This window comes from Danio rerio, chromosome 19 (assembly GCF_049306965.1).
Source record: "Danio rerio strain Tuebingen ecotype United States chromosome 19, GRCz12tu, whole genome shotgun sequence".
Lineage (NCBI taxonomy): Eukaryota > Metazoa > Chordata > Actinopteri > Cypriniformes > Danionidae > Danio > Danio rerio.
The window spans coordinates 11,492,437-11,506,239 of NC_133194.1; the positions used below are offsets into that span (position 1 = coordinate 11,492,437).

A 13,803-nucleotide genomic window follows, 5' to 3' on the forward strand; every position below is an offset into this window, starting at 1 on the left:
GATGCGTGATTCTCAAGCTCGTGCCTGAGGCATCACTGACGTCACTGACGCTCCGGTGCCTGTACGAGCGGCTGGCCCGCAATAACAAATTGGATGAAGACAGAAAAATTACTCACATCCACTGAAATCAGTTCAAGATGGCGTCCGAAGGGGAATACGAGTCGATCCTGTGCGTGAAACCAGATGTCAATGTTTACCGCATCCCGCCGCGGGCGTCGAATCGCGGATACAGGTGAATTAAAGGATGTGCGGGCCTGAGCCTACGGCAGGTGCCTGATCTGTAAATAATGCTGAAATACCATTTTGCTTCGTCTGTGTAACACTACAGTGCTATTACGAACGACATTCGGTTGTAAATAATGCTCGTATCCTATTTATTATTGTTATGTTTCTCTATAGTGCCTTTGACGCAGAGGCTGTGTTTTGTCATCAGTTTTGATGGAAGGAAAACATCCTGTGATCTCTAATGCTTAGTCTGTCTTCTAGCTCACGACTTAATCTTACTACGAAACAGTCAGCTGAAACTGTTACATTTCATAATGTTTTGTTGGTTATTTTCATAATATTGAAGTCAATCTTTTATTTTGATTATAGTATTATATTATGTGTTGATGTAAAGCGTGTGTTTTGATGAGTTTTTAAGTGGTCCTCTTTATATAGCGTATAATTAGTCCTAAAAGCTCTTGCCCACAGAGAATGGGATGTTTTAGTGACACACATTCCTCTTCTAAAATCCCTGTTGGATTCCCTCATTAGGAGCTCGAGGGCGTATTGCAATAGTTATTAAAATTTGCTATAAACTGGAAAGGGGTTAAATGTCTTCTATTCCCATTGAGCTAAAATCTTCAACCCAAAGGGCTGTAATTTATTTGATGCCTGGCGTATTTGATGCCACTAAAGTGTCAGCACACGTACATCATTTTGATGTCTAGTCTATTTGATGGTTTGTTTACATCTGGAAGACACAATTTTAGAGCTTTGTTTATTCGTAATACATCTGTAATGATTTATAATGTTGTCAAAACAGACCTTTTAGATCATTAGATCTTTGTAAGAAGCAGTTGTTTTCAGACAAGACCTTCTTTACATATTGCAGGTTTTTCTGCTATAGCTGGGATTTTGAGACCACTAAAGGAAGAGTGGAATTGAAGTTGGTTTTTCTTTCATGTTGTGACATTCAGTACGTTTAACTGATCAGATTATTGAAAATGGAAAAGATTGTTTGTGTCTTGGATTGGATTTTTACATGGGGCATTAAATAACAAAAGCAAAGCATGAATTTAGGCTTGCTAGGATGTAGTTTAAATGTGCAGTATGTAAGTTTGACACCCACTGGAGGAACTAGGTATTGCACCCCTGGTTTAAAACACACGCAAGCGCAGGTTGCCAGATTGACGACATCAACAGCATGCCTGAATAATGAGCCTAAAGGCTGATTTAAGTCATGTTCCAAATAAAAACAAAGGGACGCGATAGAGAGAATATTTTCCATATTAAAAGCAGTTTTTTGTCCCAACCAACACCTGGTATTGATATATTAAAAACGGTTTCTATTTCTCACAGATGAACAATGGAAAACTGACAAAGTACACCTCATGTGCTTTATTCAGTGTTAATTGCTAATAATGTGAGTTTGAATGCCATTCTACATGACATTTATTGCCATACTACTGAAAGCAGCTGCAGATAGTTCACATCAGATCTTGAAAATAAAATAAACTGTTTGAAATTGGACTTTAATAATAATTTTAAATGGGTTTAATAAATAGGCCCAATTTCACTGGAGTGCATTAAGTGCACTATTTTGTGCTTCTAAATGGCTGTATTTAAATTTTTGTTGTGTTGTGTCTCAAAACAGCCAAATCGTTGAGAAATGGGACTACAATGCAAACTGATAACCCAGTGGTTACGTTCGTAATATTTATATTATTTGCTAATTATTAACAACCACATGTAAAACTCAGAATCTGCGTCTCATTTGAGAGTCTGCTACTCCCCACCAGAGGTCGCATTTCAATCACAGATGCATGCTTTGAGAGCCTTTTTGACTAAATAAATGAACAGCACGGTTTTCCAACAAGGCAACTCAGGGCACTGAAATATAAATGGCTAAACTGGCTGTGGGCGGATTAAAGTGACCAAAACAAAGACATGTTCCGGCATGTAACTCACATTTTCAAAGCAGAATATCTGAGTTTTTCCGATAAGCAAGATTGTTCACTTTGCATGTTTCTTAAATATCCGCAAACATATTATGGTATTTTATACTTTAGAGGAGTCAAAATCTTACATACAGCACATAAGTGAAATAAATAATAAGTATTGAGTGAGAATGGAATATAAAGAAGTCGGTCATTTACAAGGTCAAAAATGTGAATAAAGAAAGGTCAGTAACATGCATTCACATAAACCGAGATTGAAAACTGTCACAAATTTTACATTGCAAAATTATTTTGTGACACTTTTTGTTTCATTGCTCATTTTTGTGTATCTAGATGTTTGACTACAACAGAAAATAATGTTTTTATTTGATTTAATCTTCAATTCAAATTATATATATATTTTTTTATTAAAAACTAAAAGATTTTTGTCTAACCATGGAATTTCAAATAGGGTAGTAACACTCCTCATCAACAGTGAAACTAGGGTTATATTTTACTTTACTTTGCTTTACATTTAAAAAAATCTTTATTAAAGTAATCACTTGATGTTTTAGCATGGCGTTAGCATCAAAAGGTTATATGAGACTCTTGTTTTTTGTTGTTGTTGTTGTTTTGGGGGGGTGGGAGGGTGTATTCATGATCTTCATTCATTTTCTTGTCAGCTTAGTCCCTTTATTAATCCGGGATCGACACAGCGGAATGAACCGCCAACTTATCCAGCAAGTTTTTTCGCAGCGGATGCCCTTCCAGCCACAACCCATCTCAGGGAAACATCCACACACACATTCACACACTACGGACAATTTAGCCTACCCAATTCACCTGTACTGCATGTCTTTGGACTGTGGGGGAAACCTTAGCACCCTGAGGAAACCCACGCGAACGCAGGGAGAACATTCAAACTCCACACAGAAACGCCAACTGAGCCGAGGCTCGAACCAGCAAACCAGCGACCTTCTTGCTGTGAGGCGACAGCACTACCTACTGCGCCACTGCTTCGCCCCTTATTCATGATCTGCTGGGAATAATTTGTTCATTTTAATAAACATATTCTTAATTTTTAATGTGAGGAGGAGATAGCTGTGAGGCAAAAACAGCACCTCAACTTATGCTCACATAATTTGTGCATGGGGTGTAGCAAAAATGCTGAAGTGATGAACAGATATCATATATGCTTCCATTTACATCGAAACAATCATCTTCAGTCATGCATAGAGAACGTTACGTATGCTAAACAGAAGCTGAAATGTGTGTGGGTGAAGCATGAGAGCCAATGGGATATTCTCTTGTCAGCAATCTACAAAAAATCTTATGGGTTTGGAATGGAATTTGTGGGTAAATTATTCCTTTAAGCTTCCACCAAAAGAGCCTAGTTATGAACTGAAAACTATTTAAGCAATTTAGTCATTGTTCATATACATGAAACTGGTTTCGTGGCATCCTGAAAATGCAGCTTCTCTACTCTCAAATGCAACACTTATGTTTTACTCCAAATTTTCATGAACTTAAAGATTAAAAACTATAGTCTATATCAGGAGTGGGCAATCTCGGTCCTGGAGGGCCGGTGTCCTGCACAGTTTAGCTCCAACCCTATTCAAACAGACCTCCCTATAGAGTTCAAGTGATCTTGAAGACACTGATTAGTTTGTTCAGGTGTGTTTGACTAGTGTTGGAACAAAACTCTGCAGGGACACCGGCCCTCGAGGATCAAGTTTGCCCATCCCTGGTCTATATACACGCACAAAATTTCTCTCAAATTTGGCTGACGCATTTGTCCAAATCTGTGTTAATGTGCACTTCTCCTTTGCCAAGATAAAGATTAGGCAGCATGATTATTGCACAGGTGTGCTTTAGGCTGGCCACAATAAAATGTCACCAATGCCACAGATGTCACAAGATTTTAAGGAATGTCCACCAGAACTGTCATCTGTAAACTGAATGTTCATTTCTGTACCATTAATCCATCTATAAAAGCCTTTTCAGAGAGTTTGGCAGGACATCCAACCAGCCTCACAACCACAGACCATGAGTAACCACACGAGCCCTGGACCTCCACATCCAGCATCTTCACTTTCAAGATCGTATCAAGATCAGCCATCTGAACTGCTGATCCAACAATTAGTTGGCATAACTAAAGTATTTATGCACAAACTTTCAGAAAGCATCTCAGGGAAGCTCATCTGCATGCTCAAGTCCTCACTGGGGAATCGCCATGACTGCAGTTTATCATTGTAACTGACTTGAGTGGGCAAATGCTCACATTTGATGGCATCTGGCACTTTGGAGAGTTGAATCCCGGTTTTCAGTCTACAGGGCAGATGGCAGACAGCTTGTATAGGTTGTGTGGGTGAGCGTTTTATGCTGATACCAACGTTGTGAATCGAGTTGCCCATGGTGGCGTTATTGTAATGGCAGGAGTAAGTTATGAACAACGAAACAGCTACATGTTATTGACGGCATTTTGAATGCACAGACATAACGCAATGTGAGTTTCGTTGTGCCAATCTTCCATGAATATCACCTCATGTTGCAGCATCATAATGCACTTTCAAGGGTCTGTAAACAATTCCTGAAAGCTGAAAACAGCCAAGCTCTTTATGGCCAGCATACCAATGCATATGTCACCCATTGAGCATGTTTTGGACACTCTGGATCCACATGTATGAGAGTGTGTTCCAGTTCCAGCCAATATCGAGCAACCTTTGCACAGCCATTGAAGAGGAGTGGACTGACATCCCATAAGGACAGAAACAACAACTCATTCGACTCTATGCAAAGGAGATGTAATGGACTGTGTGAGGCAAATAGAAGTCACATTGGACTCTGTTTTTCACTTTTAGACCTTTGAATTCAGCTCATGAAAAATGAAAGCAAAAAACAAAAGTGTTGCATTTTTATATTTTGTTGAGTGTAGATTCTTTTTAAAACCATACCATTATCATTTTATTTTACTAATGTAATTTTCTCATTTAAAGTGCATGTCCTTTACAGTTAAGTACTTTACAACTACAATAACAACAGTAGACTACAAGACTGTTTTTTTAAACAGACATTTAAGGTTTCTTTACAATGTACCATCACCAAAAAGTGGTATGGCATGAATAATGCACTGTTTTTAGTCATCTACATGTTTTTTTTTTAGTCATTTACATGAAACTTTTCAGCAACAACAACAAAAAAACTTTCCCATTTGTAGTAAATTACAGTAAATGTATCATTTATTTAAATATGTTGGCCCTAAAATGTGATTTGTGCTGTGATAATGGCAGGGCGGCGGACTGGAAGTTGGACGCTCCTGACTGGATGGGCCGAATGCGCATAACAGCAAAGGGGAAAGTGGCTTTCATTAAACTGGAGGACAAAGTCTCAGGTTGGAAATCTGCATGAAAAGAAAAACACCCGAATGTTTGATTGAAATGAATTTCAGATTAACGTGAGCTTCATAACTGTCTTCAGGTGAGCTATTTGCTCAAGCGCCAGTGAATGAGTATCCAGGCATTGCTTTGGAGACGGTCAGTGATTCCAGTCGCTATTTTGTTCTCCGAATACAGGATGACAATGGTTAGTGGAACAGTTTCGCTATTTTGGTTTATTTCCTGTCATACTATACAATTAGTTATACATTTAAAACAATTCAAAGCTTAATATGCAGTGCTGAAGTGTGTGCATAATAAAAAAAATTAAACAAAAGGAAAATCTTTTTTTGTTTTTTTTGTTTTACATTTTAACAGATTTTAAATCCTGTCTACAAGCACTTGAAACTTTGAAACTGAACATTCTTCATTTATCAGCATAATTAGAAAAGTGTACCCTTAAAAGTTCATATAATATAATAAAAAAATAATATAATATAAGATAATATAATATATTTTTCACTGACTTTTTAAAAAAAATGTGTAACTTAAGAAAAAAGTAAGGTTATACTTAAGACAAAACCTAAGAAGAATTTAAATTCTTACATAATAATGTTAAGATAACTGACAACATTGCAAAATGCAAAAATTGTATTTATTTTTTTGTTTATAGAAAACAGAAAAGGATGTAACTGATAAAATATTTAACTTATGCAAACTACTTAGCTTATTAAATGTTCGTGCTCTAGATTGAAATACTATTGGTTGTCTATAGCTCTTTCCTATTGAAGTTTTTGCTTTTTTTTTCTTGTCATTCATTTCTAATTAGATAAGACATTTACCCTTTTCTGCAAGTCTTTTTTGACAGTCCCACTATATATTAAGTGTCCTTAACTACTATGTACTTATATTAAAAAAAATAAATACAATGTACTTACTGTGTGTTTAATGTATTTGAGAACACTTGTGGTGTTAAGTGTTTAAGTCTTTAAGTTGGGATAGAGGTTGGTTATGGACAGGTTTGCTGGTATGGGTAGGTTTAAGGGTGGGTTAAGATGTAAGGGATGGTCAACAGTGTATTTACAAATGTAATTACAAAAGTTAATTACATAAGTAATTACATACATGTATTTAATAAAGCATAAGTACACAGTAAATACAAGTATTTACACAATAAGTACATTGTAACAAACATATTATTTCATATTTCATATTGTTACTAATTAATTCCTGTGTAAGTACATATCAGTTAAGACCACTTAATATAAAGTGAGACCCATTGTCATTATCTCAGAGAATGTTTTCATCCTAATCAATATATTAATATTTTAAAAAAATGTTCTAAAATATGTTTTTATTTGAGTAAAATATTTTTTTAAAATTGCTATATTTACTGTTATTTATTACATGTTTTTTAAACAATTTGTGCTATAATTGTAAGCTATGCCTTTGAATTATTTTGTAATCATAATGAATAAATTTATGATTAAAATATTATTTATAAATGCTGTATTTACTGTTATTTAATGCACATTTGCTTGTTTGTTTTAAACAAAAATGTTAAATAAATGTAAACAATGCATTTTAATTGTGTTGTAATCACAGTGTGCCTTCTGACTTTTGATTTTGCAGTTAATAAAGTCATTGCTTCTGATATGGCATTATGTACACTACCTGACAAAAGTGTTGTTGCCTATTCAAGTTTTTAGGAACAACAAATTGTAACTCGACTTCTAGTTGATCATTTGGTGTCAGAAGTGGCTTATATAAAAGGCAAAGGCCTCTAGATTACACTTATTTTACCAAAATAAAATATGAACATGTCTTGATTTTCAATTATTTATTTAGGACAGTAAGGTCTGACTTTGCGTAGTCAAAATTCTTGTCACTTACTGCAACAGAAATAATGTACAGTATATAATATAAAGTCATGGTGCAGTTGAAGAAGAATTAATATTGTGTATGACTCCCATGAGCTTTGAGGACTGCATCCATACATCTTTGCAATGACTCAAATAACTTATTAATAAAGTCATTTGGAACGACGAAGAAAGCTTTCTTGCAGGAAAGGGTAAAGTATGAGAGAGCGCTATCCTGCTGAAGAATTTGCCCTCTCCTGTGGTTTGTAATGTAATGGGCAGCAAAAATGTTTTGATACAGTACCTCAGGCTGTTGCCATCCACTCTGCAGATCTTTCGAATGCCCCCATATTGAATGTAACCCTAAACCATGATTTTTCCTTCACCAAACTTGACTGATTTCTGTGAGAATCTTTGGTTCACGTGTGTTCCAATAGGTCTTTTGCAGTATTTGTGATGATTGGAGTACAGTTCAACAGATGATTCATTGCAAAAATTGACCTTCTGCCACTTTTCCAAATGATCAACTACATATCAAGTTATTATTTGTTGATCTTACAACTGGGATCAGCAACAAAACTTTTGTCCGACAGTGGAAATAAATAAATCAATTTATATTACAGTTTAGATGTTCATTATCTCTTCTTCCTGTGTATTAGGTCGGAGTGCGTTCATTGGTGTTGGATTTGCAGACAGAGGTGATGCTTTTGACTTCAATGTTGCCCTGCAGGATCATTTCAAGTGAGATTCTTTCAAAAAGCATGCACGCATTCATAATTGGAAATGATTTTGTACTTGTAGTAACACCTTAAATGGTTAAAAAGCTATTTTATCATGTCCAGTTTTTGATTCTGTTGAAATATTTTGATATTTTCATATTAAGGTGGGTGAAACAGGAGAATGAAATCAGCAAAAATTCTCAGGCTGCAGACTCAGGACCCAAACTGGACTTAGGCTTTAAAGAAGGACAGACCATCACACTGAATATCGGGGTAAAACAAAACGGCTAAAAATTCCTTTTTACAATCATGTTATTATTTTAATGCCCACATATTAGAGAACAGGTTTCAAACTCAATTCCTGGAGCGATGCAGCTCTGTATAGTTTTGCTCCAACCATAATCAAACACAGCTGATCCAACTAATCAAGTTGTTCAAGACTTATAGAGACTATTAAGCAGGTGTGAGTTGGAGGTGGTTGGAGCTAAACTATGCAGAGCTGTGGCCCTCCAGGAACTGAGTTTGAGACCACTGTATTAGAGAAATGTTTCTGTGTGCAGCAAGGTAAAAAGAGGGACAAGCCCCGCCCCCAGAGCTCAGGAGGCCTGGGGCTCCTCCCTCCACCTCCAGGAGGAAAGATTGCCCCGCCTCCTTTGTCTAATCACAACACAGTCCAGCCAACAGGAGGAGCACAGACAGGTTAGACCTCATCACTGCTTGTAGATGAATATATTGATGCGTTTTCACAGATTAGTCTTGCAAGTTGCAACTAGATGTTGATATCTTAATTGATCTTTTTTTGTCTGATCTCACTTTCTCTCCCTAATTTTAGCATGTTTATTAGAACTGGACAGCAGTAATTCTAATACGGTGGTTCAGTCCAACCCCAGCTCTGACCTATGGGGAGACTTCTCTAGCTCTGCAAGGTAACATCATTACTGTTGTTGATTCTTCACCAGTGAATATGTTCCTTTATTCAGAAGTTTATTTGCTAATAACTAAACAATTTCTTAAAATTAAGATTTTTAAGATTTTAAGAAAACAACATTTTTTTTCAATATTGTATCTTAATGTCTGTATTGCAAGATATAACGAATTGGGTTTTTATTTCATTCTGAGTTTATATCTTGCAAATTCTGTCTCTAAACTCATATTTTTTTGGTAATAGAATATTTTAACCCTTGTGTGCTGTTGGGGATGTTTTCATCCACTCTGGGGTGATTTTGAGTATAAATTTAGCCACATCTTTCTCTGTTTCTCAGAAAATGGAATGATTTTTGATTGACAAATCTTATTTTGACACGTTTTGGGAAAATGCTTGGGAAATGTTATTGTATGTGTATTGTTAAAAGACTCAACAATACACTATGGGCAAATCTAATAACTTTTTTTATATGTTAGTGGCTGTTTTTGCCCCATTGAATTCCTCTATGTGAAGTTTATTCATAAACTAATTTCGAGAGGATCACGTGCTTATGTTTGACACGGCTGGCTCCGAGTCTAGCTAATGTACGAACCACCAATCAGACTATTCCTAACCCAGTATAAATAACCAAACATCTTACCTTTAGTCATCTTCGGCTTGAAGAATCCCCCCTTCCACCCCTTCTCCTCCTCTTTTCTACAGAGCAGCACGCCGGCCCAGTGGCTAGCACTGCGGCCTCACAGCAAAAAATGTGGGGTGGTTCTCGAGATCTACCCGAGCTCAAACTCCCCTCTCCCCCTGCAGCGGGGAGGGAGCTCCGGGCTCGAGGCTCTCATGAGCTCGGGGCTCTCTCCGGGGACCGCATGCCAAACTAGCTTATTACTAATCATCAGTTAAGTGTGAACTCTTGAAAACACCAAATAATCATGCATTCTTGATTGTTGGTGGTTTTAAATATTGAAAGGAGGTACGACTTGTTATTTTTACAGTTGATTATCAGTTGCAGTGCAAAAAAAGCTTAGTTTATGGCTTTTATGAAGTGTTTGTTTGTGTTTGTGTTTGTGTTTGTGTTTGTGTGTGTGTGTGTGTGTGTGTGTGTGTGTGTGTGTGTGCGTGAGCGTGTGCGTGTGCATGTGCGTGCGTGTGTGCGTGTTTGAGTGGTGAGTTCACACCAGATGCAGATGATGCATCAAGCGTGAGGGATTTACATGGTAAGCTAACGCAAAGACGCGAACAGACATCAGTGCGATTCGCATGAATGACGTTATGTGAATTGAGCATTTTGCACATTTATTGAACATTCGCGCCTTGTTAACTAATCAGGAGCTTGCTCTTGGAGCATCGCTATTATGACCTAGCCCCTGCAGTTAATGTCCTGAGGGGAAAATGACACCAGACAGCAGCTCATCAAACTGGGCTCGGCTCAGTCGGAAGCACTGCTGAAAGCTTCCATCATCCAGCTATAGTTTCTAGAGGAGATAATGAGCTTAGAGCTGGGTACACCTCTGAAAGGATCTAGTGCACTCAGACATGATGCCCAACAAATCTACGCTGTTTTTCAGCCTTCCTAAAGCACATAAAGCACAGCTTCTCTCTCAATAAAATCCATGTTAGCCATTTAGCATTGAAGCTAGAGTCACCTGGCAGACAGAAGCCCTGCCTATGATGCAAATCAGCATCTATTGTGAAGTGAATATCACATGCGAGTGAAGCGGATTTGACGTGTGAATAAAGGGAGTAAATTCAATATATTCATGCATCTACTTGCGCATGAATAGCTGTGTCTGGTGTGAACACAGCAGGGAGACCTTTCTGACTAAATCAAAATAAGCACCTCACCTCAGCTCTCAGAACATAGTAAATGTATTTATACTGTACATGCACACTATAGCTTGCTGTTTTACTCCATAGAACTCCACATAAAAGCCAGAAACTTTTTTGCACAGACCTGTCTAAAGTGTTAATTGTGCTAACTGATGATCAACAGGAAAATTGACAAAGTTCACCCCTTCTCAACAGGAAGACCTCCAAAAATCAAGAATGCATGATCATATGTGGTCATGGCTTTGTAATAAAAAAATGTAAATATAATGTAAGTCAATGTAGCAAAAATAGCCCTTAACATAAGAAAAGGGTAGTCAATTTGAACAATACACAAGGGCTAAATTCAGTGGTTCACACAAGCTTCCAGATTACGTTAATATGTTAAATTCTGTAAAAGTGGGAATCATGAACATTTGTTGTATTTATTTTCCTCTTTCTTGTTTCAGCTCTGTTCCTGCTTCAGCACCACGTCAAGATCCCTCTTCTGAAAACTGGGTTCAGTTCTGAAAAACAAAACCTTCATCATCCTTCATTTCAGTCGTTGTTCCCATTCCTTTCATCAGAACTACTGCAATTAAAATATACTGCATAACTGTTTGGAAAATCTGAGGCGATCTGTATGTTAAGCTGCTAATCCTAGCAAAGCACAGAGGCGAGAAATAGGCTATTAAGAATTGCAATGGTCTTAAAAAAACAAATCAACCAAATGAAATTATGGAAAAAGATTGTAAAACGGTGAGGATCATCCCATTGTGTGAAACTTTATGAGATTTTTTTTTAAAAAGTCTGTTTCAGTATCTTTACATTTGTCCAAAAGGTGTTGGATGTTTCCACTTTGTTGTCATAAACTGTATGTGTTTGTCTTTGGTTTTGGGGAGTGAATTTGTGTCTGAGTGTTAAAAACAAAAGATGACAGAGGTTTGACTGCTTGGAAGTGTACAATTTAAACAGGGCCTGGATATGTTTTCAAGAGCTAACATCTTGTATATCATAAGAATATATCAAATCTGTACAGTATAAATATACACGCATATAAATCGAAGGCCATAATGTAGAAAATATGTCCCTCAAATACAGGGATTATGTCTAGATATTCATTACATATCCATGCTGTCATTGACTTGACTAAAAGATAGTCATTTACATGTTAAACAAAAATAAAATATACAAAAGAAAAACAACACCCATTGCTTTGTAGTTCTTTTAAAGAATATAACTACTGTGGTATTTGATGATTAATTAATGTTGCTTCTGCTGATGCTTGCCCTACCTTATAGTGTGGAAACAAATACAATCATATTATTGTGCAAAAAGTTATAAGGATTAATTTATGTCTTTTTTTGTTTATTAGCAGATATCAAAACCCATCTGTTCCAAGAATTACAACATGTATCTTTGCTGACTTTAAAAACATAAAAGGTCAACACCGAAATTACAATAGTTTATTCTATTTATTGTATGATCTTACATTGGTAACCTCTAAGGCTAAGTTTACTGTAGCAGAAAACAATAGACTAGATAAGCTAATTGTAATTTCATTGAACTGCTTGATTTTAATATATTTAAATGTAAACATAGTGTATTTCGTAAATTTGACTTATTGGCTAGTACTTTAAGAGTTTGTGAAGGGAGCACGTTTCTATCATCAACTCAATGCTACTAGATAGTTGGACATACTGTACCCTAAAGCAGGGGTCACCAACATGGTGCCCGTGGGCACCAGGTAGCCCGCCAGGTTCACATGAGTTGCCCACGGGCCTGTTCTAAAAATAGCTCACCATAGCACCACATATGAGTAAGCTGCATCTAATATTTTTATAGGTATTCTTTTAAAATCACACTTGCATTGGTGTAAATTTAAAAAAAAATACTTTAAGTTATATATTTAAAAAAAAAACTTTAAAAACAATTTCAGACAAACAAAGTGTTTCATTTTGATATTTATCTAACATATAATTAAAAGTTAATTAAGAAAAATGTGTTATTTAATAACTGGTAGCCCTTCACACTAGTGTAGTTCTCAGTTTCCAAAAGGTTGGTGACCCCTACCCTAAAGCCTGTACAGTCTAAAAAGACTGATGTCAAAGTAGGCTATGATGAACGTTTATCTTTAATTTAACCTGTGTAAATGAAAAACTTACAATAAAAAAGCTTTTTATCAAAGACTAAACGTAAATGGACTTTGTTTTATTTAGCGAATAGTAGTGGATTTGTGAAGTAAATTAAATCGCCTGAGTAACAGATTTAATCTACCTCTTTGTTTTTATAGCGGTTTCTGCTTTAAAATGCAGTTTAAGATGGCGAATATTATTGTGGACCGTGTTATTTGTAATACAGTCAGATATTTTGAGGATGCGCGTCTGGACTGCAGTTTGAACAGCTAGAAATGAGCTAAACACATAATTTCCATCAGAAACCTCAAAGCACAGAGATTATTTAGGGGACTCATGTCTAGATAACTTCTTTTTGCAGACGTTTTGCTGCTTTGGTTGAGCAAGAACTTCCATCACAGTCTGCAATTCTCAGGTTGGCCACCAAACGTCTCTGTCACTCCAGTGCTAATTCCAATATTAGCTATCTGGCTACAGCAGGCTACCTTCACACGGACTATTTATCTGTTTTATGGCCTGTTTTATTCTTATACACATTTAAAACAGGACAAAAAGCTAAGAACACCAGGATAACGCATATGCATTATACAGTCATGATGAGTCATGTCCCACCACAGCATAGGAAATATAAGTCATTAATTAAACATTTACAATTTTACATTAGAAGTAGTAGCACAATCTAATTAAGTAATGCATTTCACAACCTGATTACTTAACCTAGACTGCATATAATCAGCACCAAATACTGATGATAATGCACTTTCTTATTTCTTATGGCACTACTGCCACATTTCCTTAAAACAATATTGATTTTTAATGAAAAGATTACAAAAAAGACCAACAATTTTAG

General features: G+C 36.4%; 1 protein-coding gene across 1 annotated transcript; it reads left to right on the plus strand.

The window, feature by feature from the left end:
- The first annotated feature begins 77 nt into the window (after positions 1-77).
- Positions 78-12,023, plus strand: necap1 (NECAP endocytosis associated 1). Its single transcript, NM_200722.1, is given in 8 exon segments — positions 78-232; positions 5,432-5,532; positions 5,619-5,723; positions 8,034-8,115; positions 8,258-8,366; positions 8,654-8,792; positions 8,926-9,019; positions 11,289-12,023. Coding segments are annotated over 8 exon segments (786 nt in total). The 5' UTR covers positions 78-137; the 3' UTR covers positions 11,350-12,023.
- The last annotated feature ends 1,780 nt before the right edge of the window (positions 12,024-13,803 follow it).